This window comes from Cydia pomonella, chromosome 2 (assembly GCF_033807575.1).
Source record: "Cydia pomonella isolate Wapato2018A chromosome 2, ilCydPomo1, whole genome shotgun sequence".
Lineage (NCBI taxonomy): Eukaryota > Metazoa > Arthropoda > Insecta > Lepidoptera > Tortricidae > Cydia > Cydia pomonella.
The window spans coordinates 9,402,547-9,429,184 of NC_084704.1; the positions used below are offsets into that span (position 1 = coordinate 9,402,547).

General features: G+C 39.7%; 1 protein-coding gene across 1 annotated transcript; it reads left to right on the forward strand.

The window, feature by feature from the left end:
- Positions 1-82: 82 nt before the first annotated feature.
- LOC133533734 (E3 ubiquitin-protein ligase KCMF1) lies at positions 83-23,091 on the forward strand. Its single transcript, XM_061872771.1, has 9 exons — positions 83-265; positions 446-613; positions 4,145-4,281; positions 5,376-5,495; positions 8,989-9,083; positions 14,506-14,680; positions 17,347-17,488; positions 22,708-22,934; positions 23,010-23,091. Exons 1-9 carry the CDS (start codon positions 250-252, stop codon positions 23,061-23,063), a joined length of 1,134 nt encoding a protein of 377 aa, XP_061728755.1. The 5' UTR covers positions 83-249; the 3' UTR covers positions 23,064-23,091.
- The last annotated feature ends 3,547 nt before the right edge of the window (positions 23,092-26,638 follow it).

The following is a 26,638-nucleotide window of genomic DNA, read 5'->3' on the forward strand; positions in this document are numbered from 1 at the left end:
TCGTTGTGTCTTGATCTGTGGACCTTTAGTATTTTTTTATATTAGGCAATACTGAATGAAGTTAGATTTATGTGACGTCATTATGGCCTGGTTGGGTTAGGTTTGCTTGGAAATTTTTGTTAAAAATCTCGTATTTTGGTGTATTATATGTTGAACAGCTTATTTTAGAATAGTAATATAAATACCTCTTAGATTAACAGTAATCCTGGTGCCAAGGAGTAATTGTGTCGGTGACATTTCCTGGCGAAAATGAATCGCCATGAAGGTGTGTAATGATAATCAAAAATTGTTCGATGCTTTTGTCACTATGAATTTCTTTGCTTTGTTTTGTAAAATCTTCATATGAATATTTGACCTATTTGCACACAAGATTCATTGGTTATTTTGTGAATATAAACTATGATACGAGTGGATTGTTATTGAATATACTGTGATCTGTTTTCAGGAGTCAGCTGTGATTCTTGTTTGAAAAATAACTTTAGAGGACGACGGTACAAATGTTTGATATGCATCGATTACGACTTGTGCGCTGCCTGTTATGAGAGTGGCGCTACCACAAACCAACACACAACAGAGCACCCCATGCAATGTATTCTTTCCAGAAGTGACTTTGGTAAGACCTTAGTGCAAATCATATCTTAGTTTACATTAATTTGGCCTAATTTTGCAAAAACTGTTATTTGAATGGCCCAGTAGATCAATGGAATGGTTCTTTTCCATTGATCACATAAAATAACTAGCAGTCCATGAAATATTAAACAGTCATATTTATGCAGATATTTACATTTTTCAAACTAAAAATAAATTACAAACAATTTATAATATAATACACCCCTACCACGCTGTGACATTTATTAACCATTGCTTGAATCTGTCTGCTGTGGGACTTTGTTTATATCTGAAAATATTCATTTATAGGTAACACAGTTAATAGGTTAGTACCTGGGCGACCGAGCGTTGCTCGGTTATAACTATTTATTGTAATATGGTGGTGTATAGATGATAATCTTAACTACATTTTTTTACTAAATTAATTTTGTCTAAAACAATAAAAATTAAAAAAAAAAATATATAAACTTGAACATATATAAAAAAAAAAACAAAAGTTAGTCACCGGGCGAGATTCGAACCCGTAACATTCGTTTCTAGCCGTCCGCGTCTTAACCCGCTAGGCCAGACGGACAGTGGCCGGTAACACGAAATTAGCGACCATATTCTGCGTCGAAAGAAAAACGCATGAAAACTTGAAAACACGCGTTTTCCCAAACAAGACTATTCTAGATCGATTGTATACCCCCAAAAACCCCCATATACCAAATTTCAGCGAAATCGTTAGAGCCGTTTTCGAGATCACAGAAATATATATATACATATACAAGAATTGCTCGTTTAAAGGTATAAGAATAAACACTTTAACATTAAGACAAATTGTTTGGGCTATACAGGTGTGTATTTTAAGATAACAATAAACTCTTAGATAAAGTTTAACATATCATTCATCCATTTTTTTAAACAATAAGTAACAGTGACACCAGTGATCTACAAGAACCTTTAATAAACACTTATTTTTTATCTAAGAAAATAAGGTTGTGAAGCCGATTACTTGATACACAACTCTGCTGCCACTACATTCGATGAAAACAAATATAGCAATTAAACTTTAATACTGTTTATTTGTTACATTATACAGTAATGTTTCAAAAAAATATGTTGTGATTCATAAATTCAACTGCCAAATAACTCCTTGTAATAGGTCTTATATATACCCATAAATTTTATTTATTCTTCTCTTTTTGATCTGACTGGGTTTAGTATTCATACAGTAAGTGATCTGTATAAAATATAATAATTCAGCCTATATACGTCCCACTGCTGAGCACAGGCCTCCTTTCATATGCGAGAGGGCTCGGGCTATAGTCCCCATGCTAGCCCAATGCGGATTGGGGACTTCACATACAGCTTTGAGATTCTTCGCAAATGTAAGCAGGTTTCCTCACAATGTTTTCCTTCACCGAAAAGCTAGTGGTAAATATCAGATGATATTTCGTACTTAAGTTCTGAAAAACTCATTGGTACGAGCCAGGATTTGAACCTGCAACCTCCGGGTTGAAAGTCAGACGTCATATCCACTCGGTCATGACTGCTTTTGTCTGTATATGTATTAATAATTGACTTCACACGTCATTATTTGTGAAAATTCTTATTGTTGATTAGACTGGGCCCATACAATACAAGGGGTGCCTTGCTGAGGCAATTGGTCCTTTAGCGTGGATCTACTCATAGTGTTGTGTTCCTGCCGGTGAGTAAGGTTGCCAGAGCTCAACGAGGGGGGTGGGGTTAGGGTCGGCAACGCGCATGTAACTCCTCTGGAGTTGCAGGTGTACATAGGCTACGGAGACTGCTTACCATCAGGCAGGCCGTATGCTTGTTTGCCACCGACGTAGTATTAAAAAAAAAATAAAAAAAATCTAGCTTAGAGTTAAGTTATGGAATTGTGGCCAGATCATGGATTTTGATCATTTCACAAAATGCCATTTTTGTGATGTGACCAACCAATCATTTAATACCACATCATGAAACGATCAATTCTAAGATCTGGCCATGACAGAAATATACAATCTTACTTGGAATAGGTACATTAGATTATACAAAGATATAATTTATTTACCTAAACAATGCAATATTTTAATTTGAAACTTAGGAAAAAAATTCTCAAACTGTATTTTATTTTAGTGCTTAGCACACTGGATGCAATTCGATGTCGCTCCAATGTGTGAGTGGGATGTCACTATACTATGCACATAGAGTTGCCTTACTCAAACATAGGAGCTCAGGGAGGGTTGGCAAATAAAGTGACTCTTTCTCTTAATTGTTTCGTAGCATTTGTTAAACTGTTCATAAACTGACTTTTGACTGACTTAGGAAATTGCTTGATGACAATAGGCGGGTCCACACATAGCGAGCATATCCGCGAGGCAATTTCCTCACACACAAACCGACCAGTGTAGACATGCCTTGGCCGAGGCAGCGCGCTCAGGCGAGGAAAACGCACGTGCCGCCTCGGCTGAAGCACGTCTACACTGGCCGGTTCGTGCGTGAGAAAATTGCCTCGCGCGTATGCTCGCTCTGTGAACCTGCCTAATGATAGTTAAATTTTATATGACATCATGATTTGCCTTTTCCTTATTCCTATTTCACTGTACAATTTTGTTCTGATGTTTGGTTGTCTGAAAGTATATCTGTTATCCAACAACAAAATTTGAGTTCTCCTAAATATTTTTTTTGTAACTTGGTATCTTTCCAATATTGTTTTTGTGGCTAGCCTGCCAGACAACACTTTTTCTTTAATATTTAGTTTATTTAACAATAAAATAATATACTTTTCATCACACCAGCTTGTAAAGACTCTTTGTACTTCAAAAACTGATAAGAAAGTTGCAATTTATACACATGTGTGGCAAAGTAATCTGATGTAATTAGCGAGCTCGGGCGAGTAAAAACGCGCGCGCCGCCTCGGCCGAGGCACGTCTACACTGGCCGTATTGTGCGTGAGGAAATTGCCTCGCGCGTATGCTCGCTCAGTGTGGACCCGGCTAATTTTGACTTATTAGATAGAATTGATTCATTTGAATTTGATTTGTAATGTTTACAGTTAGTATTTTCCTTGCGTTGGTGTTGGTGATTTTCTTTTGTGTTTCACTCGGGAGCAAAGGTTGTTTTACCATCGCAACATAAGATTCCACTTTTCGAACCACTTTCTATGCTTGTGATTCAATTTTGGAATTTTTCGCTTGCTTGGATATCAATATCAGAATGAGAGGTTAAAAAAAAACTAGGTATTGGGCTTTTACAGTTAAATGCTTTGTTACACAAAGGTTGTCTGAAAGTGATGGTCTTTAGCAATAAGACTGCCTGCCTCATCTTTCTTTAAGCTGTACCAACAGTGTTCCCGGTTCTTCCATTTAAGTTCCTGCCTCCCCTCTGTTAGTCGCATTTTATGAGAGAGTACATACACAATTGTCACTGTCTCCGTCACCTTGAAAGAAAGGGAGATGATTGTCACTGAATAAACTAAATATCTTCTAGGAGAGGTATTCAAATAAAAGCTAGCTGTAGTGTTAATGCCTACATATTGTTTTTCCAGATCTGTACTATGGCGGCGAGGCCCTCGCCCTGGAGCAGCCACAAGCCTACACGTGTCCGTTCTGCAACCGCATGGGATTCACAGATACTGCACTCATGGAGCACGTCACAGCCGAGCACGCAGATACTACACTTGCCGTAAGTTGTTGGATTACATACAGAGAAGAAAACTTGTTGCTTCAATTAAATATATAACAAAGCTTAATTAAGTTTCAAAATAAGACTTCGTGAGTCTGTATTATGCAGAGTGAAATTTTAACTACCAGCCATACTCTAAGTAGTGACTTTGTAGATCATACTGAACAACTCTTTTATGGTATCAACGCCGAAATTGCGAAAAAAAAATTGGCTGTTCCATAGAAATCAGCGGCATCACATCAGCCGGAATGTATGAAACAGCCAAATTTTTTTCGCCTATTCGGCATTGATCCCATCCATGTTCCAGCATGTTAATGCCCACGACAAGCTACCGCCATCAAAACATGTTCTGGACTTTCACCTGAAAAGGGAAGATTACCAAGCATTTTGTTGGTATACTGCTGATTTAGCAATTCAAAATTTGCCTGAGCCTATTGATAGGGGCTGGAAATTAAAAGATTGGCAACTACGTCTGGTTAGATCATGACACTTAAGAATTTAGAATAATATTCTTGCAATTGCAAGACAGGGTGCAAAACATCTCAATGCATGTTGATGGGCTAAGTGGAAACAAAAGTGTATGGAAAATATAAGCCATATGTGGTGTCCAATGTTTCAATCACACTGAAGATAAAGCAAGCATATTTGACAACAAGGTCTAGCTGGGCTGATTTATTTGTGTTTAATATTGTAAAATTTCTGGTAAAACCTATATAAATTAGTGTGTCTTACAAATGTAAATGAAACTAATATGTTTTTTTGAATTTATATTAATATTTTTTTTAGGTTGAAGGTTTATAATGTAATCATTCCTATGATATGACTCATTAATTGTTAGTAAATCGGCTAAATAGTTTTTGCAATAATTGGCAAAATATAACACTAAGTCGCGCCATGTTTGTCACGTCATAAAAACTCATTCCACCAGTTTAAGAAGTGACATGCATTTTGATAATCAGTAGACCATACTGATTCCAAGATACCACTTGTCAGTATAAACCTATTTGGTCTTACGAATATCCTAAATAAGATAGTTGTTACGAATTGGTCTCTACTTTATAGGTTCTGTTCTGATTTACAAATTCTCATTTCAGGTGGTTTGTCCAGTATGCGCTTCAATGCCAGGCGGAGAACCTAATTTCGTGACAGATGACTTTGCCGGTCATCTCACCCTTGAACATCGAACTGGTCCTAGAGATCTCATCTCATTTTTAATATCCTTTTTAATATAACGTATTTATAACATAACATGTGATGCATGATATACATAATATGAAGAAACACTGTAATGATGTATGTTTGTATTGGTATATTTACTGATACTTTCTATGTCATATAAAACACACTTTGTTTAACTAAAGTTTAAGGTTGAGAGATTGTGTTTAGATATTTGATTTTCTACTTTATCCTAATATTCATAAATATAATATGCTAATACGCCGACTATTGCTGTTGACGTTTTAAATATCGAGAGAGGACTAACATATTATTGATGGGAGCTGGTGGCCTAGCGGTAAGAGCGCGCGACTTGGAATCCGGAGGTCGCGGGTTCAAACTTAATGATTCACACTGGGTATAATTATGTATGTATCAATATATGTATGCTTATTTATATTAAGTATGTGTAAGTTTATCAATTTATACTTTATATTCATATATAGTCTTGGATACAAATTAATTTACTTTAAAAGACAGCTACTTAAGAGCCCGGTAACGATTTTAGAGCAAAAATTAAAAATTGATAGGGTTAGTCGTTGAAATTGTACACCTTTTGTTACGTAATATCTAAATAACAAGTATTGGTTTCTATTAGCACGTTTTTTCATCTTGCCTTTTAATAATGTGGTCGCAAGCGTGCGTCCCCGGTAATAGATGACGAGAAGGGACATTTAAAAAAATGCATCAAAAAATTATGGTAGTAAATTATACAAAATGATGTATAAGAACAGTTTCAGCAAATGTTGTAGATTGTTTAAGTATGAAAATTACGTTGAAAGGGTCTAGCAGGCTAAGCGAACAAAAAGTGCCCCCAACGACGGATTTTTTCGATATTTCTGGTAGTGTACTGTTAGGTCCTAAGGACCCTCCATGCTTAACATCAGACCTCGATTCTCTTTTGTTTGCGAGTTATTCAGGATAACGTAAAATAATTAGGGTATCATTGAAAGTGTCATATTTTATAAACGATTCAAGTTACGTGAGCCAAACAAAATTATATTTGATAACAATAAAAAAAACTACAAAATGCATATTTTTTACCAACATCCTGTCCTTAAACTTCATTGCAAAAAATAAAAATATTTTTTTCCTTCCAATTTTTTTTTTACTTTTCGCGGAGGTACACCTCCAAAAAAAATATGCATGAGTAGCCACTAATTCCCACTACATACACATATAAAAATATTTGCACAAATGTTCGTGCTTCATGTCAAAAAAAAAACGATTCTCCAATAAGTAGTCACTGGCATTATATGTACAGATAGAAGTACCAGTGCAGTTTGAAGATTAGTGTGTAGGTATACAAACTCTTCTAATAAATCTATTTGGAGTGCATCAACGATGACGTGTCAGCTTTGATAACATCTGACACATAATATTATCTGCATTTGTTTTTTGCATTTTGTAGTGGAAAATGGAAAACATTAAGTGCAAGTCTTGTAAAAAAACATTAAAAAATATCCGTGGGAAACAAAAATGCATAGAAACAGAGCAAGAGGCTGATTTATATAGCAAATGCACTAATATGTTAATTTGCATAAATGATTTATTGTGTGGTAAGTGTCGGCTTTTAGTGTATAAACATAAAGCAGTAGCATCAACTTCTGCGAGTACATGCACAACAATTGGCGATGCTGGCTCTTCGTCTGCAACCTACTGCTTTATGTTTATACACTAAGAGTCGACACTTACCACACAATAAATCATTTATGCAAATTAACATATTACTGCATTTGCTATATAAATCAGCCTCTTGCTCTGTTTCTATGCATTTTTGTTTCCCACGGATATTTTTTAATGTTTTTTTTACAAGACTTGCACTTAATGTTTTCCATTTTCCACTACAAAATGCAAAAAACAAATGCAGATAATATTATGTGTCAGATGTTATCAAAGCTGACACGTCATCGTTGATGCACTCCAAATAGATTTATTAGAAGAGTTTGTATACCTACACACTAATCTTCAAACTGCACTGGTACTTCTATCTGTACATATAATGCCAGTGACTACTTATTGGAGAATCGTTTTTTTTTTGACATGAAGCACGAACATTTGTGCAAATATTTTTATATGTGTATGTAGTGGGAATTAGTGGCTACTCATGCATATTTTTTTTGGAGGTGTACCTCCGCGAAAAGTAAAAAAAAAATTGGAAGGAAAATTTATTTTTTATTTTTTGCAATGAAGTTTAAGGACAGGATGTTGGTAAAAAATATGCATTTTGTAGTTTTTTTTATTGTTATCAAATATAATTTTGTTTGGTTCACGTAACTTGAATCGTTTATAAAATATGACACTTTCAATGATATCCTAATTATTTTACGTTATCCTGAATAACTCACAAACAAAAGAGAATCGAGGTCTGATGTTAAGCATGGAGGGTCCTTAGGACCTAACAGTACACTACCAGAAATATCGACAAAATCCGTCGTTGGGGGCACTTCTTGTTCGCTTAGCCTGCTAGACCCTTTAGTCAATTTTCAGAGAAATTGTCAATTGTTTTGAAGTAATTTCTGGAGAAAATTGATTTCTTCAACTTTCATTTACACTAGTTCAAATATATAATAACAAATGTAGTTTATTAAAGTTGAAGTACAGGATATGTGTAATACAAAATTACCATTTTTAGCAGTCCAAACTCTACGAAATTTACAAATAAGATCGCCAAATCACTGCTTTACGCGTGTTTACCCAAACGTCCATCAGAAAAAAAATCATTACTAATGAAGTGAGTCTGTTTAAAAAAAGTTGATTTATTAAAATGAAAGATAACAAGACGTGCTAATAAACCAGTACTTGTTATTTCTAATAGTTAACAAAAGGTGTACAATTTCATACGCTAAATCAGTCAATTTGACATTTTTGCGACTAAAGTCGATAACAGCCTCTTAAACTTTCTGGTTTAACCCATTGGTTGACTGGTAGAGAATGCCTTAAGGCATTGATTCCGCCATTTCTACCTTCATGTATTATGCAATAAATATTAAATAAATAAACAAACCCTGACTCGTACCAGTGAGTTTTCCAGGACTTGTGTACGAAATTATATTATCAGTCGCTTTTCGGGGAAGGAAAACATCGCGAGGAAACCGGACTCATCTCAACACGGCCTAGTTTTCCCTCTGGGTTATTAAATTAGTGCCTATGCCAATTCTTGGAATTAGCTGCTAAGCGGACCCTAGGTTCCCATGAGCCGTGGCTAAAATGCCCGGGATAACGCGAGAAAGAAGAAGGACTAACATATTGGTTTTAAAATACTGATAATTTTAATCATCTTCCTTCCGTTATTCTGTCATTAAATAAAATATACCTCCATGGCATGTTTATTAAGTACTTCTTTTCGACAACTAATTTAAGATAAATAAAATATTCCTCAATCATATTGTCGTAACTATGCAACAGTAATATTTTGTATTTAGATTGGTTAATATTTTTTACTCGTCGGTATGAGACGAATTGGTGAATATAATCCTTAACTAACCGCACGACGAGCCGAGCGGCATCCGGCACGGCGGCGTCCGGCGCATGCCGCACGCCGGCCGCGGCGTGAGCCGCGCCAGGCGGACCAACATGCACTTCAGGTACGATGCGCTTAACTAACCGCACAACGAGCCGAGTGGCATCCGGCACGGCGGCGTCCGGCGCACGCCGCAGGCCGGACGCGGCGTGAGCCGCGCCAGGCGGACCAACATGCACTTCAGGTACGATGCGCTTAACTAACCGCACGACGAGCCGAGCGGCATCCGGCACGGCGGCGTCCGGCGCATGCCGCACGCCGGCCGCGGCGTGAGCCGCGCCAGGCGGACCAACATGCACTTCAGGTACGATGCGCTTAACTAACCGCACGACGAGCCGAGTGGCATCCGGCACGGCGGCGTCCGGCGCACGCCGCAGGTAGGGAATGCAAAAACCGGAGGTTTTTCAAAACCGGTTTTTTCTTCGGTTTTACCACAAAAAAAACCGAGACCGGTTAAAACCGGTTAAGACCGGTTAAAACCGGTTTCGGTTTTTAGAATCAACAATTCTTAAATTCATCGCCATGGAATAAAGAAAAGATTGCTTCACGTGTAAAAACGAATGCTAGTATAGTACGAGGGTTGCTACTTATATATCCGGAAACAAAAAAACAAACGTACACGGTAGAAAATGGTTTTATTGTTTTTCAAAGTATTCCCCTTGATGATCTATGCACTTTTGCATTCGTGTGAACCAATTTTTGAAGCACTTCTACCACTCCGCCTGAGGTACCTCCATAACGTGTTGTTTGAATGCGTCGACAGCATCTTCAGCGGTCGAAAATCGTTGACCGCGTAATTTATTTTTTATATTGGGAAATAAATAAAAATCATTGGGTGCCAAGTCAGGGCTGTACGGCGGATGACCCGTTAATTCCACATTTTGACCTTCCAAAAATAGAGTTGTTTCGCGTGACGTATGACAGCTGGCATTGTCATGATGAAGAATGATTCTTCGTCGCTGGTTAGTTTTACGAATTTGTTCTAATACTTCCGGTAAGTACGGTTTTCTAGTGGCACTGTAGCTACATGGCCATTAATACCGAAGAAGCAGGCCACCATTTGTTTCAATGTACTTTTTGCACGAGTAACTTTCGTAGGGTTCGGCTCATTTTGAAACACCCATACCGTTGATTGTTGCTTCGTTTCGGGATCGCATGCAGATCCAGGATTCGTCACCTGTATAGATGTTATAAACGGCCTTTGAGTCACCACGGTTATATTTTTTTAACATTTTATTGCACCATTCAACGCGAGCATCTTTTTGCTCCTTAGTTAAGTTGTGCGGTATCTAACGCGAACAAATTTTTTTTACAGCTAAATGATCATGTAATATGCTATTAATGCTAGTCATAGAAATACCCAGAGTCGACTCTATCTCGCGGTACGTAACATGTCGGTCGTCCATTGTAAGTTTTCGCACAGCCTCAATATTTTGTGGTACAACGACCGATTTCAGGCGACCTGCCTTAACTTCGTCCGTAAGCATACTACGTCCACGATTGAACTCACTAAACCAGTGATACACAGTAGTTTTAGATGGAGCTTCATCACCAAAAGTTGAAGTTAGTTGTTCTATGCACTATTGTTGCGTTAAACCACGCCGAAAATCATAATAAATCATAGCACGAATATTTTCACGAGTGAGTTCCATTCTTGCAGCGAGATGACATTTAAAACCCGTCAAAAACAAAACACTAGCGTTAATAAGAAATAAAAAATATACCGGCCAGTACTTAAACAGGTTCAAATTTTAACATGGAGGTCAAATATACTATTTAAGAAGATTGTAATCCCGGTTTCCGGATATATAAATAGCAGCCCTCGTATATACACGACTTTATCACGAAATTAAAGACAGAATATCTGACTATTTTATTGTATTGTATGGGAATTGTCAAATGACTTAATGTTATTTGTAACTAGGAATAGGAACAAACCAATTATATAAAATTATTTTTTTGGTTTGTTGATCAAACTAACACAACACCACATTATTTGATTTGATGTCGATTCAACCGGTTTAAGACCGATTTACACCCTTATAATGAATAAAACATGCAACTTAGTTAAATAAAAAAAAACCGAATATAACCGAAACCGGTTTTGGGTTTCCGTCAAAAAACCGGTTTTAACCGGTTTTTTCGGTTTCGGTTAAAACCGGTTTGCATTCCCTAGCCGCAGGCCAGACGCGGCGTGCGCCGCGCCAGGCGGACCAACATGCACTTCAGGTACGATGCGCTTAACTAACCGCACGACGAGCCGAGCGGCATCCGGCACGGCGGCGTCCGGCGCACGCCGCAGGCCAGACGCGGCGTGCGCCGCGCCAGGCGGACCAACATGCACTTCAGGTACGATGCACTTAACTAACCGCACGACGAGCCGAGCGGCATCCGGCACGGCGGCGTCCGGCGCACGCCGCAGGCCGGACGCGGCGTGAGCCGCGCTAGGCGGACCAACATGCACTTCAGGTACGATGCGCTTAACTAACCGCACGACGAGCCGAGCGGCATTTTCCCCTATTCTAATACACCTATGTGGTTATAGGTGCCGGAAAACTTCTTGAACATGTGACCTTGCCTTTAAGTTCGATTAATCCTTTAAGAAGAAGAGAGTTTGCCGCACGTATAACTGCATAAGATCATGCGGGGTTGCATATTTAAAACGAAGTAGTGATCCTCTAGGTGCGCGCGCCGCCGCTGTGGCTAGTGCATATGGGCAATATTCGTGCTTGTCATGGTTCAAACAGAGTTTACTTGGGGTTTAAGAAGCAGTTAATGATTTTAGTTGCAAAAATGTCAAATTGATAGATTTAGTCGATGAAATTGTACACCTTTTGTTAACTATCAGAAATAGCAAGTACTGGTTTCTATTAGCAAGTCTTGTTATCTTTCATTTTTAATTTTTTTTTTCTGATTGACGTTTAGGTAAACGCGCGTAATCACTGATTTTGTCGATCTTATTTGTAAATTTCGTAAAGTTTTGACTGTTAAAAATGGTAATTTTGTATTACACATATCCTGTACTTCTTGTACCAATGAAAGTTAGACGAAATCAATTTTCTCCAGAAATTACCTCAAAACAAGTGACAATTTTTCTGAAAATCAACTTAATTTCAAGGTAATTTTCATTCTCTGATGCACCAAGCCGTTGCTGACGCTGATTATAAATTCACTCCACTTAACTTAAGAGACAACACCAAACAAAAAAATGAAGAAATCACAGAAACCAAACAAAAACTATTAACCTGGGTTCAAAAGTCACTCCATGGCAGGCATCGACTTGACCTAATAAACCCCAACGTCGACAAGCTCGCTTCCAACATGTGGCTCAAGAAAGGTGAGTTGTTTCCCGAAGCAGAAGGATTTATGATTGCTATCCAAGACCAAATTATTGACACTAGAAATTACAGAAAATACAGTATTCGAGACGGGAACTTAACAACAGACTTATGCCGACGCTGCCATGCTGCCTCGGAGAACATCCAGCATATAACAGGAGCATGCCGATCCATAACTCAGACCGACTATAAACACTGACATGACCAAGTAGCAGCCATTGTTCACCAATACCTCGCATTTAAATATAATCTTATTGAAAACAGGACCCCGTACTACAAATATACACCGCAGGTTATTTTAGAGTCGACTGAATATAAGTTATACTGGGACAGGACAATTATTACTGACAAAACCGTATACTACAACAGACCTGACATCACGCTTCACGACAAATCCGCCAAAACCGTGTATCTCATAGACATAGCTATACCCAACACCCATAATCTTGCATCAACTCACTCCGAAAAGTTAAGTAAGTACACAGATCTGTCCATAGAAATAAAAAACCAATGGCGAGTGAGTACCGTGAGGACTATACCTATTTTAATTTCGTATACGGGTGTCATCCCCCGCACTCTACACACCAGCCTTAAAATATTAGACATTCAACCACTGACATACATACTTCTGCAAAAAGCTGCTATCATGAATACATGCCGCATAGTGCGTAAATTTCTCGCCCTAGAACAGTAGGTATAAAACACATTAAGTACCTTCTATACTCGTTTGGCCAAAAGCCCGCGAGTTTAGAAGTAAAGCAACCTCCGGAAGGAGAGAAATAAAAAAGCAAAAACATAATACTTTATTGCGACCATGGTAATACAGACATGGTATTTTGTATAATTTACCACCTTATTTTTTTGATGAATTTTTAAAAACTGTCCCTTCTCGTCACATATTACCGGGGACGCACGCTTGCGACCTCATTATTAAAAGGCAAGATGAGAAGACGTGCTAATAGAAACCAATACTTGTTATTTATATATTACGTAACAAAAGGTTGCTCTAAAATTGTTACCGGGCTCTTAAGAGGGAAGTATACCACGTGATCGTCCATACAAAAAGAGAAAACGTTTTTCTACTTCTAAATATTTTCCATTCTCCACGATTTTTTAGTATGTTATTGACACAATGAAAAACTAGGTTCATTGGTTTTCCTTTTTTCAAAATTTGCAATAGAATGTATAAAAAAAAATTTTAAAGCCTAATCTATAAATCTAGAATATATTATGATGAAGCGATCGACATCAAAATCAAAGTGATTTGCTAAGATTTAGTTAGTGGAAAACGTTTCCTCCCGAAATACACTTTCATATAAAAAAGTACTGTTATTTCGTCAGAATCGCAAAGCTATTCTTCCCTCTTAAACTAAGCAAGCTGCCTCGCGGAGGCGTCCCGAGTCTACGAGATGCACCCTACATTGGTGCGCAAAGAGAACCAAGTCGTGAAGTTGATCGGTAAATTTATGAGACTGATCCTCAGTCTCCATTACTAGAGTGCAGTACTACAGTACCGTAACTATACCATTTGAGGAGCTTGGCAGTTTCATCCAATAGGTTTTATACAAAATTATGATTATAAATAGGTAGAGTTTTATTCCTCATAGAAAACCGGAAAATATATCTTTTACATAATCAGATTACTAGGCTTCAGAAACACTGAAGCGGATCCGCTGTGTGAGTGAAACGGCGCTATGAACATTATGTAACGATGTCCCATTTGCACATATGCAGATCCGCGTCTGTGTGATGCGAGCTGTTACGATAAATTGAAGCTTAAGATTCTGCTAGTCTGCTGCTTATTACTACCCTGGTAATCGGATTATAATATTTTTAAAATTTAAAATTATTTTGACATTAATACATAAAAATAGAATAGAATATATTATTAATCTTACAAGAACCTGCAAAGTAACTGATTGACTATTAGCTTGTCGATTCTACTATTGTCGCATGTAGCGGTTCGATCTGTGTAGACGTGCCTCGCCTCAGGGAGCCTAGCCAAGTTGACAATCGTTGATAGAAAACGCCAATCGAAACTTGCGTCCAGATACCTTTTTACTTTTCGTTTGGCGTTCTTCGGTATCGCGGGCTAGCATCTCGTCGCAGTAGCGGTGCAGAGAGCTGAGCGTGAGTTGTGACCCGCAGCACGAGCGGCGGGCTGTCGTCGCTGTCGCCGTCGTCGCGCGACGCGGTGGTGGACCCCATCGCGGAGCTGCTGTCGCAGCTGTCGGGCGTGCGGCGCGGCGCCGGCCAGCCCGGCACGCCCAGCCAGCTGCAGCAGCTGCAGATGCAGCTGCAGCTCGAGCGCCAGCAGGCCACGGTGAGTACCCGCTTCTTATACCCGACGTAAATAAAGATAAAATACCCAACTTATCCAAAACTATCCAAATCCAAAACTAATAAAGCATGTTAAAAAAATAAAAAAGGATCATAATTTCCTTGACGACTTGGGAGCGTGTTTATTGACGTTATTTTTTATGACTTTATCCGAATGTTACATAGAATTATGCAAAACTGCGTTAAGTTATATTGTATGTAATTCACCATTAAATAAGCTTTTAAACCGGATCTATACCTATAACTATTTTATCAGTAAAAATCTTTGTGACAGAACTTACGGACCGACTAAGCAGATTCCCGTTTTGTTTCGCTTGGGAACTTAACGAAATTATTGAGTGTATGTTCCACTTCACTCGATTGCGGATCGATGTATAGTCCATGAACACACGAAATTTGAAACTGACATAATATAGTCTTAAACCGGAAAAGCGTAGTCGCTTTTCCGGTTTATGATATTTGCCATGTGCGGCTTGCCCATGTATGTTAGAGCCAGTACTCACATCAGGGCTGGAGTAACCGACAAGTTCAATGTGGCGATAGGTTTACACCAGGGGTCAGCTTTAAGTCCGTATTTGTTCCTCTTGGTTATGGATGCTCTGACATCAAACATACAGGAGGAAGCACCCTGGTCTATGTTGCTTGCCGACGATATTGTTCTTGTCGGAAATCATGCACTTGAGGTCCAGAGCAGGCTGGGAAAATTACATGAAAAGCTGGTGTTGGACTGAAAATAAGCAGAACCAAAACGGAGCATATGTCCGTCCGTCCATTTTCTGCGATTTCGGTTGTCCAGTTTTTCCCAAATTGCCTTAGATGGTGAATCCCTACAACTCTGCTCCGATTTCCGGTACCTTGGGTCATTGATCCAAAGTAAAAATCCGTGACCTGAAAAACAATAAATGCGGAATGGATGAAATGGCGACAGGTCTCTGGAACAACTTGCGATCCACGAATGCCTCTTAAATTTAAGGGGAAAATCTACAGGACTCAATTTAAAAACCTCCGCTCAGAATACCTAAAGTTGACACACCTAGTGCGGTGCGCGATTACCTAAAGCTGATTTACCTATTGCATGTAATAGCTAAAGTTGATATACTCGTACCTAATGCTGATATATTACCTAATGCACGAATTCCCTGAAGCCGAAACGCCAAAAGCTGATATACCTAATATGTTTAAAAAAAAACAATGCATTTCTCAGAGTGAGAGATAAACTTGCCTTAAATAAATAAGTACCTATTACGTAGCTATATGCGTAGATAATTTATACTTTTTTAGTTGCATAGATAATTTATACTTCACGGAAAAGTATTCCGTGAGTGAAAAATATCAAAGTCTGGAGCTTGACAATAATACGTTCAGTCATCACAAGCGATGCTTACAACAGAAAATTATAAATTAAATTAAAAGAACTTCATTTCGGACACCGATCCACAGTTGTTAGTTAATCATGCAAAAGTAACAACTATAAAATCTACCAAGGTATATTCAACGTATATTATTAGTACTAATAAGAGTCCCTATTCGGAATTATTCGCCACATTTTAGTGTTTTTCCTTTCGGAATTACCCGAACACACCTCAACTAATAAAAAATCTACTAATTTCATGCAAATTAGATTTTTTATTTCCAAAGATTCTAGTTATCCCAAACTCGGAACTAGATACTTTTCCGTGTTTAGTACTCGTACAGGGTGGACCATAAATCAGTCATCCGCGAACGAACGATTAAACGCTAAAATATCACTATCTTCGTATCTTCGGGTTATTTTCACTGTTACCACCAAGTTCTTACTTGACAAAAGATCCAGGTTTCATAGGTAACGTCACAATTAATTCAATTTACAATTAACAAGATAAATGCTCTCATGCTCCCACTAGTCCAAACCAAGTTGGTGGTAACTACTGGGAATCTTTTTCCCTGTAGGTAACAGTGGTAAAAGGTGGGAAAAATCCCAGTAGTTACCACTGGTAACAACTTAGTGGTAATTAGTGGGAATTACCCGTATTATCCAGTCTACTTACTTATCTTACGTTTTGGTACATTCAAGCGTTATTGTAGATCTGTGGTAAAATCTCACAACAACCACCACCACAGTTTCGCCCTAGCGGTTGATTCACTCTCAATCCCCATTGATACAACAAATGTTTTATTTAAATGAAATGTTACACATTTCAATTAAATAAAACATTTGTTATATCAACGGCCTGTGTAACGGTAAATGTATTTAAGCCAAATTTCACAGAACAAAAGTAGAAACGGAAACCTATGCTAGCGCCATCTATAAAAATATTTCGCAGTTGCCAACCTCATTTACACATTAATTTAAAAATCCGCATCCGAAAAAGTATCCAAGACTTTTGAAAAGAATGCGGAAGTTCCCCTTTAGGGATGCGAACGTCCGCAAAACCCCAAGCCGCCACGCTACTCACAAGCACGACGTCGTGTCGGCTCAAATCGCAAACTTCCTAAGTCTATCTCGAGAACATGAGAGATACGCTGCTTCAGTTTAAACAACAATCCCTAAAGTAACAAACTTCTTAACTCCCGTCCACCTCCCGTCGAAGGAGACGAGAGGTTTGCTTCTTTAGCCAACTCGTCGCTAGAACATTGTTGGACTTGCAGGATGTTGTGTCATATTCGCAGGCGGCGCGGCAGCAGCTGGAGCGCCTGCCGCGCCGGCCCGCCGCCGCCGCCGCCGCGCCGCCGCCCGCGCCCGCGCCCGCCGCCGCGCCGGCGCCCGTGCCCGACCACACCGACTCCCAGTACCTGCTCTCCGGCTTCCTAGGTATGTCTACCCTATCCGCGCTAACGATATGCCCGTTCTTCTTTTACTTTACTAGTCCATCGCTGAGTCCGACTTATTAACCTACTTCGATATTTCAAAAGGAAGAGATTCTCGATTCGGTTTTGGTTTTGCCATTTGATGAAGTGGAACTGCTGATGAAGATTAGAGCGGAATACCTCATGGACAAAAATGTCTTTGGACTGATAGTAATTATTATGTAATATGACCGTAAAGACGATTTTTTCCTGTTAATAAATAATTAATAGAATCAGGCGTTACTTGCGGAAATCCATGCTAATTAAAGCAAGAAATATTGCTTTGCTAATCTGCGAGAAAATAACGTGCTAGTCAATCAGTGCTAACCCGTTATACTTACTTAAGTATTTTTACATAAAAACCGCTCCCACCGCAAAAATAAATACGCAAATAAATATAACAACCCACCACCAGAAGTATAAAACTCGACACGTGTTTCTATTGGGTTTATATGTTCTAACAGTTTCGGCTCTCTACGAGGCATCCTCAGGAGATGCTGGAGATGTTGACGGTTTGACACCCGACAACTGAATGAGCTGTCAAATAAAAAAGTCTAATTTTGCGAAGCACTTAATAGACAGTGGCCATGCTTTACGTGAGATTCTGAGAATCATTCTTTTGATATTTTACATGTTTGCGAGAAAGGATTGCGTTTGTGTGTTCTGGAACAGTTGGAAATAATTAGATACAACAAAAGGGGAAAGATTTTTAACGATCAGTTGAATGTTGCGTCATCTCCGTTATTACGATTTTTTCCATCTCACTCACACTTGCACAGTAGGGGTCTGGTCAACGTATAAATATAGCCCCGACCATTCTAGACAGCTCATTTGTCCATAGCAGCCTCCCCATCCGCACGAAGCTGGGGATCTACAAGACCTACGTCAGATCAAGGCTGACGAACGCGTCTCCCGCCTGGTACGCCAGAACGGCTGAGTCAAACAGGCGTAGACTCAGAGTGCAGGAGACGCTCAGCCTTCGAGCGACAGTTAGAGCCCCACGTGGAGTGCGGAACGCTACGCTCTACAGGAACCTCAAGCACCAGAACCTGGACGAGTTCATCGGCCATCTTGCACGCAGGAGATTCCCCCCCCCCCCCCCCGATGCCCGCCGGCCACGAGCCCAACCACGCGAGTTCGTGCCGCCACCAGACTCCTATGACCCACAAAGCCACAGATTGGCCAACATGACCTCGAAGCCATGATGCCAACTGCCAACCAGAAGAGAAAAGAAAAGGCCAATACACTAAACGTTGACCTCACAGACCGGGCAGACGCCAAAATGTGGCCACCTCACACCCCCAGAAAGGGGGAGTATAAGAAGACTACTGAGAGACAGCTCATTCAGTCGGTCTGACACCCAGACCGTCAACATCTCCAGCATCTCCTGAGTATGCCTCGTAGAGAGGCGAAACACGTGTCGACTTTTGTACTTTTGGTGGTGGGTTGTTATATATATTTGCGTATTTATTATTGCGGTGGGAGGGTGGGAACATTAATTGCATGTAAAAATACGCAAGTAAGTATAACGGGTTATTAGCACTGATTGACTAGCACGTTATTTTCTCGCGGATTAGCAAAGTAATATATCTTGTTAAAAAATATTTAAGATGATTTCATTTAACTAACTTAGCGACTGTCACGAAATAGAAGACGAAAATCGTGCGGTCTTATGCCGATTTTGCGGTTTTTTTCTAATTACATTATTTTCTAACAGACTTGTCACAAAACCCTTACCAAGACCTAAGTGCCCACTTTAGCAAATGCTCCATTTGTGAGTCTCGGTCTACAATCATTTGAAGGACTAGTTCAGCGTTGCTCGGTGTAGATTTGTAGAAGATAATCTCTCAAGTGGATTCCGACATTTTGAAACCATACGACTATACTAGGTGGAATGGGACACTTTCATTTCTAGCTTTTTAAGTGCCCTAACCTAGGTTGGTCTCTAAGAAGCTTATGATCCTGGATAGCAATTGAAGATTTTGTCACTATTTTTTTTTTAAATACATCATTAATTTAATAAAAACTATTTACAAAAAAAACCGTCTTCTAAAAGGACAAAATAAAATATTATACTTTTTTAAGTATATGCGTTACCAAGTGATATGTTTGAAGTCGGTGCCAAGCCAAATTTAGAAGACTACCATGAATTTAGCTTCCACCCCGCCACTGACCCAAACCCTCAACCCTCCGATCACTCAATCTCACAGCACATCAGCCTCTGAACACTGAAACCCTTAACCCTGAACCACCAAACCTTCAACCGCCATTCCCCGACCCGTCAACCCTAAATCAATTAAATCTTAACCCCCAATTCCTCAACTCCAACCTCCGACCACTCATCTCCTACCCCCCGATTCCTCAACTCTGTCCCCGTCCCATCAACTCACCGCCCCCTCAACCAACAACCTCAGACCCGCGTTTACCTCCACCACCAACGTCTACCTCACACACCTCACGCATACCTCACCTCTTATTTCCAATACTACCTACATGAAAAATCATAATGCACCCAATTATAAGAGGAAAGTTCCACATATAGCTCGTGGTCTTCATAATCAGTAAGTAGTCTTACCACGAGCTTGATACTGACATATTCGCTAACATAACTTACTCTCTATGCATCTCGCTCGTACTGGCATCCTATTAATTCGAGCGCTATGTACCTATACAAAGTAAGTAGTAAAATCACCATACATGTGCCTTTGAAAATTGAGGAGTTCCCTCAATTCCTCATGGAGAACGGAGAACCAACATTATTTTGGGGCCACCTTGAAGGTAACTCCTTTCAAAGGAAAAAAAAATAACTCAAATTGGACCACGGGTGTCGGAGTAATCGGTGAACATACTACATAAAAAAAATCATTATCATTTATCATCAAAAAATCATCATCATCAGATAGATATAGATCAGATATATTCTCTGTTCAAAATAATGTATTTTAAATACAAAATACTAAATACATTTTACGATTTTTTTTAAACTTGTACCGATATTTTTTTACAGGTTTTTATGAATTGAAGAACGAATTTCCTTCCAATAATCTTATTTCCTATAAGTATGTATTAGCTAGGAATATACGTATGGCAGGCATAAGGCATAATAGATTTTTTTTAAGTGCCTTAATAAATATTTTTTTTTACTACGTAATTAACGAACAACTTATTTTACATGAATCTTTCCATGCATTTTCGCGTAACCGTGCGCGCGCCACATTAATATTCTCAACTTTGAAAGTTGTTGGGAAAAGTACAATAGATAACAGGTTTATTAAAAAAACCGGCCAAGTGCGAGTCGGCCTCGCGCACAAAGGGTTCCGTACCATTATTGAAAAAAACGGCAAAAAAATATGTTTGTTGTATGGGAGCCCCGCTTAAATATTTATTTTATTCTGTTTTTCGTATTTGTTGTTATAGCGGCAACACAAATACATCATCTGTGAAAGTTTCAACTGCCTAGCTATCACGGTTCTTGAGATACAGCCTGGTAACAGACGGACGGACAGCGAAGTCTCAGTAATAGGGTCCATTTGACCCTTTGGGTACAGAACCCTAAAAATAAATATCACGGGAAGAGGAATCGATTGACATTCTCCAAAAAATTCATGCATGTAGCTAATGTAAGACAAGTTCAGAGTTGTTGGTGAATGAACGTATCCAGTCAATGGAAACATTATCTCGACAGGAGCGGAGGAACAGGGGTTAGTTATTTTTTCTTATTATTAAAAAGATGACTTATTATAATTGCTCCCAGATGATGACGGCCTGCCATTTGTCATGCAAAGACGATAAAGACATCGTCATTATTCTTGCTCGATTCTTACAGATTCTAAATAAATAACTTTTGCCAGTCCTCAAGGGAGCAGTATTCTAGATGCCATCGCATTTTATACCTATAAACACACGCCCACTCACTTAGCCTAGCTTAGATATAGCTAAATTTAATAACATTCCATAATACGATTTTATGAAATGTATTTTGTAGAAATGTATTTTTAAGCGTTACGTATTTGAAATACAAAATACTAAATACATGTGAGTATGGTATTTGAAATACCAAATACAAAATACTTCCCAAGTGGTATTTGAAATACAAATACAAAATACGTATTTGTATTTCATTTACATGTAATTGAAATACTGCCCAACCCTGACTTACGTTGAGTATTTCTATATAAAATTAGGTTCAAAGTTTAGTAGAAAAGGGTCCTTAATTCCTTATGGTAGACCATATACAAAAATGATGAATCTATTGATCAAAATAGTTTAGTAAAATGTAATTGTAACTGTATGTATGTATATACTTTATTGTACATAGAAATAAAAACACGAAAATCACAGTTACAGAGTAAGTTAAATATAACAAAGGCGAATTTATCCGTGTATGGGATCTCTTCCAGTTAACCTTTGAGGAAATGAGTAGAACAGAAGTAGAAGTAACGATGAATAAATGATAAATACAAACAAAAGTGTACAACCACTGAAATCAATGAAATGCAAGTTTTGAATACACAACTGTTTCTTATAAGCATGTTTGATTTATATACATAGGTATACTTTATTTTACGGATAGGTGCAAAAATTTTCGCTGACGTCTCACTTGGCTGCGGCGTGGCAAACCGTACCCGTTTTTCCTTTGTCATTTACCGCCGCTATCACCGGGTTTTTCTTACACGCGACAATTCGCTCGCCGCACTCTTCACTCGTTGTTCTTACGTAATTATCCGACCGAAACATGTTTTTTTGCCGAAACCGAAGGTTCGGCTTTGGCTCTAGTTTCGGCGGAACTTTCCTAGGCTTGTTAAAATCGTTGAAAAAATATCATAAGACCGCTTTTATACATATATTAAGACTGCGTCGACAGTCTAGTGACGCGTTCTTTAGGGTAATTGTGTATCCTAATTACTGTAACCATAACTCAGTATATTAATTTTGTTGTCCTAATTGCTCCCTAACTTTTTAACTTTGTCACATAGTTTAGTTTCACACAGTACTGAATTTAGGAAATGGTACTTTTTAATTATAAAATCCATTCTTATACATGTTTGTATGTTTCAAACCACGACCGACCGACTCGTTTGACATTTAATTTCGCAAGTTCGCAGCAGCCTCAGAAGCGGTTCCTTAATTCCACCGAGGCGAATCGAGCAAATAAAAAATTTGAAATGTTGGTTCGTTTCGCAGGAGCGACGACGCCCGTGATGGGCGCGGAGGCGGAGACGCGCGCGGCGCTGCTGCGCGGGATGGTGCTGGCGTCGCTCGGGCCGCCCGCGCCGCGCCCGCCGCCGCCCGCGCCGCGCGCCGCGCCCGAACCCGCGCCCGAGCCCGCGCCGCCCGCCGTGCCCGCGCCCGCGCCCGCGCCGGCGCCCGCGCTGCCGCTGCCGCGCACCAAGCCGCAGCCGCGCACCAAGGTACGCTGACCGGACCGCTGGACTCCGGCGCCGTGTACCCACCCACCACGCTGACCCGCGCGTGTTTGTCGGCAGGAGGCGGCGGCGCGCGCGCACGCGGTGGCGCGGCAGCTGCCCGAGGGCAGGTAGGAGCGCGGGGGCCGCGCGCCGGTGCCGCCGCCGCGCGTGCGGCGCGCGCGAGCGGCGCCGGCGGCGCCCGCGCGGCCCGCGCCCCCTGAGCCCCGCCCGAAGCCCGAGGCCGGCGTGGCGGCCCCGAGGCCGACTTCCGAGCCGCGCTCGAAGCTCGTGGCCGGCCTGGCGGTTCCGAGGCCGACGTCCGAGCCGCGCCCGAAGCCCGAGGCCGCGCCCTGTACAGACGTCGGTAGATGAAACTATTTAATGTTTATTCGTTAGATCGTACGGTAGTCTATATAATATTATTTATCCTCGCCGCGCGGCCCGCGCCCCGGGTCGCGCGACGGTGTACATATGCGGCCGTGGCCGCCGCCGCCGCTCCGGTCAGACCGGGGCCGCGATCGACTTGTTTCGTTGTTTTCGCTAACACTTATTAGTGGATGCTTATGTTTGTTTTGTTGGCTTTCGAAAAATCAGTGTGGTTTCCTTTGTCGTAGAGAGTAATAGCTATGGAATGTTTTAATCGATTTAAATACATAATTAAATTATAAATAATTATCGTCGGATAGGCAGTTTACGTTATTAATTTAACTCTTAATGTTCAGGGGGAGCCGGTGGAGACTGATATTTTAACAATTGTCGTCCATATTGAAACAGCAAACGGTAGCAATATTGACAATAACCAACAAAGTGTATTGATACTTTGTTCATCGATTTTTTTGCAGTTGTAAAAATTAACCCCCTTATTCATAAACGTGTACTAAAGTTACGATGCCGCTAATAATCGTTTATCCCTTTCCATCATACCAATACGTCGGAAAGAGACAAACGATTATTAGCGGCATCGTAACTTTAGTACACGTTTATGAATAAGGGGGTTAGTGTTCAAGTTAAAATATAGAGGTAAATATTAATAGATGAGTAAATGACCACATCCCGGTGGTTTATTTAATGAAAACTGGCTCCTCTACTATTCTTGTAAAAAACAAAAATCGAACTGGTAAAAACTACTTGCCTGCAATTTTTGCACTAGCTACTCAAAAGAATGTGCTTATTAGTTTGATTATTATACTCCAACATTACAAAATGTTTGTATGTACCCTAATTAAATTCTATAATATTAAAAAGCTTTTTATTATTGAAACTTACAAGACCTTTCCGTCATTGTTTTTTACACTACGTGTCTTTTTAGCTTCATATGTGTTATAAATAAATAAATAATAATTAATATTATAGGAAAATCTTACACAGATCGACCTAGTCACAAAGTAAGCTCCATAATTTTGTTTTATAAAAATTAATAACTACACATAGAAAACATCAACTCTGGAACAAATATATGTAATAAATACACAAACAAGTAAGCTTACTAGGCTATGAGGCCGTCAGTTAAAATATTGTAATACCGAAGTGCCTCCGTTGTCTTGCGAGGGTTTACGCCCGCGGGTAAAATCTGCGGCACGCGTCCGCGCCAGTTAGCGTTGCTCATATAATTTTTCATTATGCTCATACCATTTCTCACCCGCGCAAGACAGGAAGGCAGTAATGGTCCATATCTGCAAACATATAGAGTTAGACCAAGCTAAGTTGGCAGCGATTCTGATAGCAGCATGTGCACTTGCCCAATATGTGCTATCAAAATCGCTGCCAACTTAGATTGGTCTAAGTCTATGTAATAAGAAATATATCTGACCCACCTGTATACAAATATGTATTTAGGGGTGCTAAGCTAATAGTTTTGATGACCGTACATTTATTATTTATTTAAAAAAAATATTATATATATTTTCCCAATGTGTAGGTATGTAATTTACATATAAAATACTAAAAGTTATAGTACTAGTATACTACTACTACACCTAGGTATACCTATATACTATAACTAAGAATAACACAACACAAACATGTAACTTTTGCAAATTCACTCTCGGAACATTGGAATACATCAGTTCGACTGGCAACTTTGTTAAATGTGAGCAGGGCTCTCGTCCAAGGGGCCGTGCGCATTAACCCGGTGCGCGCGTCCGGCTCGGCCAGCAGGGGTGGCCTGCGCCTGCGCCACACGTACCGCTCCCAGCGCATAAACACCTATCGTCGCTAGTATGAGTAACTCGTGAGTTACAGACCTTTCCACACACTAATAAGACTTATAAAGAGACTAGTGCCATACATCTCGTGCTACCACATAAATGCGTCACATATTGTAGAGGAGCCCAAGAGGGGATATTCGAAGTTATTTGAGCGCATCACATTATCATAAGGGGGATATCTTGCATCCTGTTGAGAACGTCCACCATGAATGAGTCCTTAAAACTTGTTAAAGAAAGCAGTGAGTAGAGTCCAGGACAGCCCGGCAGAATAGTAAAAAAATCGATCGTCAGAAATACTCGAGCACGTCAGATAGAAGTATAGTGAATTGATTACTTGTTTAAAAGTGTATATTTCAATAAACTGACGATTTCAGCGAGCCGTAAGCGAGTGACGGTCACCAAGTTGCAAAAAATTACGTATTAAAAACTACTTACTAGATCTCGTTCAAATCAATTTTCGGTGGAAGTTTGCATGTTTCGTACATCATATATTTTTGTTAGTTTTATCATTCTCTTATTTTACCACAAGTGTCTCTCGCGCAAACTATTCAGTTTAGAAAAAAATGATATTAAAAACCTCAATATCATTTTTGACCTCAGTATCCATAGATACCCCACACGTATAGGTTTGATGAAAAAAAAACTTTTGATTCAATTCTAAGTATGGGGAACCCCCAAAATTTATTGTTTTTTTTTTTTCTATTTTTGTGTGAAAATCTTAATGCTGTTCACAGCATACATCTACTTACCAAGTTTCAACATTATAGTTCTTATAGTTTCGGAAAAAAGTGGCTGTGACATACGGACGGACAGACAGACATGACGAATCCATAAGGGTTCCGTTTTTTGCCACTTGGCTACGGAACCCTAATAACTGATATCTGTATATTGGAGATTTAACTGTATGATAGAATTGATTGTAATAGAGAGGTAAAGTCAAAAAACGAACCAAACGAAAAAACGTACCTCCTTATTTTGACATCCAAAACAGATGGCGCTGTACTGCGCCATATGCATATGGACATTGAATTGTCAAACGTCAACTTTAGACAATCCGAGTTTCCGCAAAATTTATGGAACTGTATGCGAGCGCCCTTAGGTTGCGTGGTCCGATCGACTAGTCCGATCAATCGGAATACGAAGTTTTTTTTTTCCTGTTGGCTCGATTGATCGGACTATAAAGACTTAGAAAATCCTGTCAGTCCTACTATCGGTGTAATGGGATTTTAAAAGTTCGTCTAGTTCGATCGATCGAACCACGAGACCTTGAAAAATCCTCTTAATCCGATCACACAATTTTTATTTTTCCTGTTTGTCCGACCGGTACTTTCATGGTTACTTTTGTAATCTACCAACATCTCAAAAGTGTTTTCTCACTTTAATTAGCCATACACGAACGGTTTTGCCCGTCGGATCGGGCACATCCGTGGCTATATCTCACCACACACCGACGGATTTGCCTGCGGACGGGTGCCCGGCGGGCAGATCCGTATCTATATT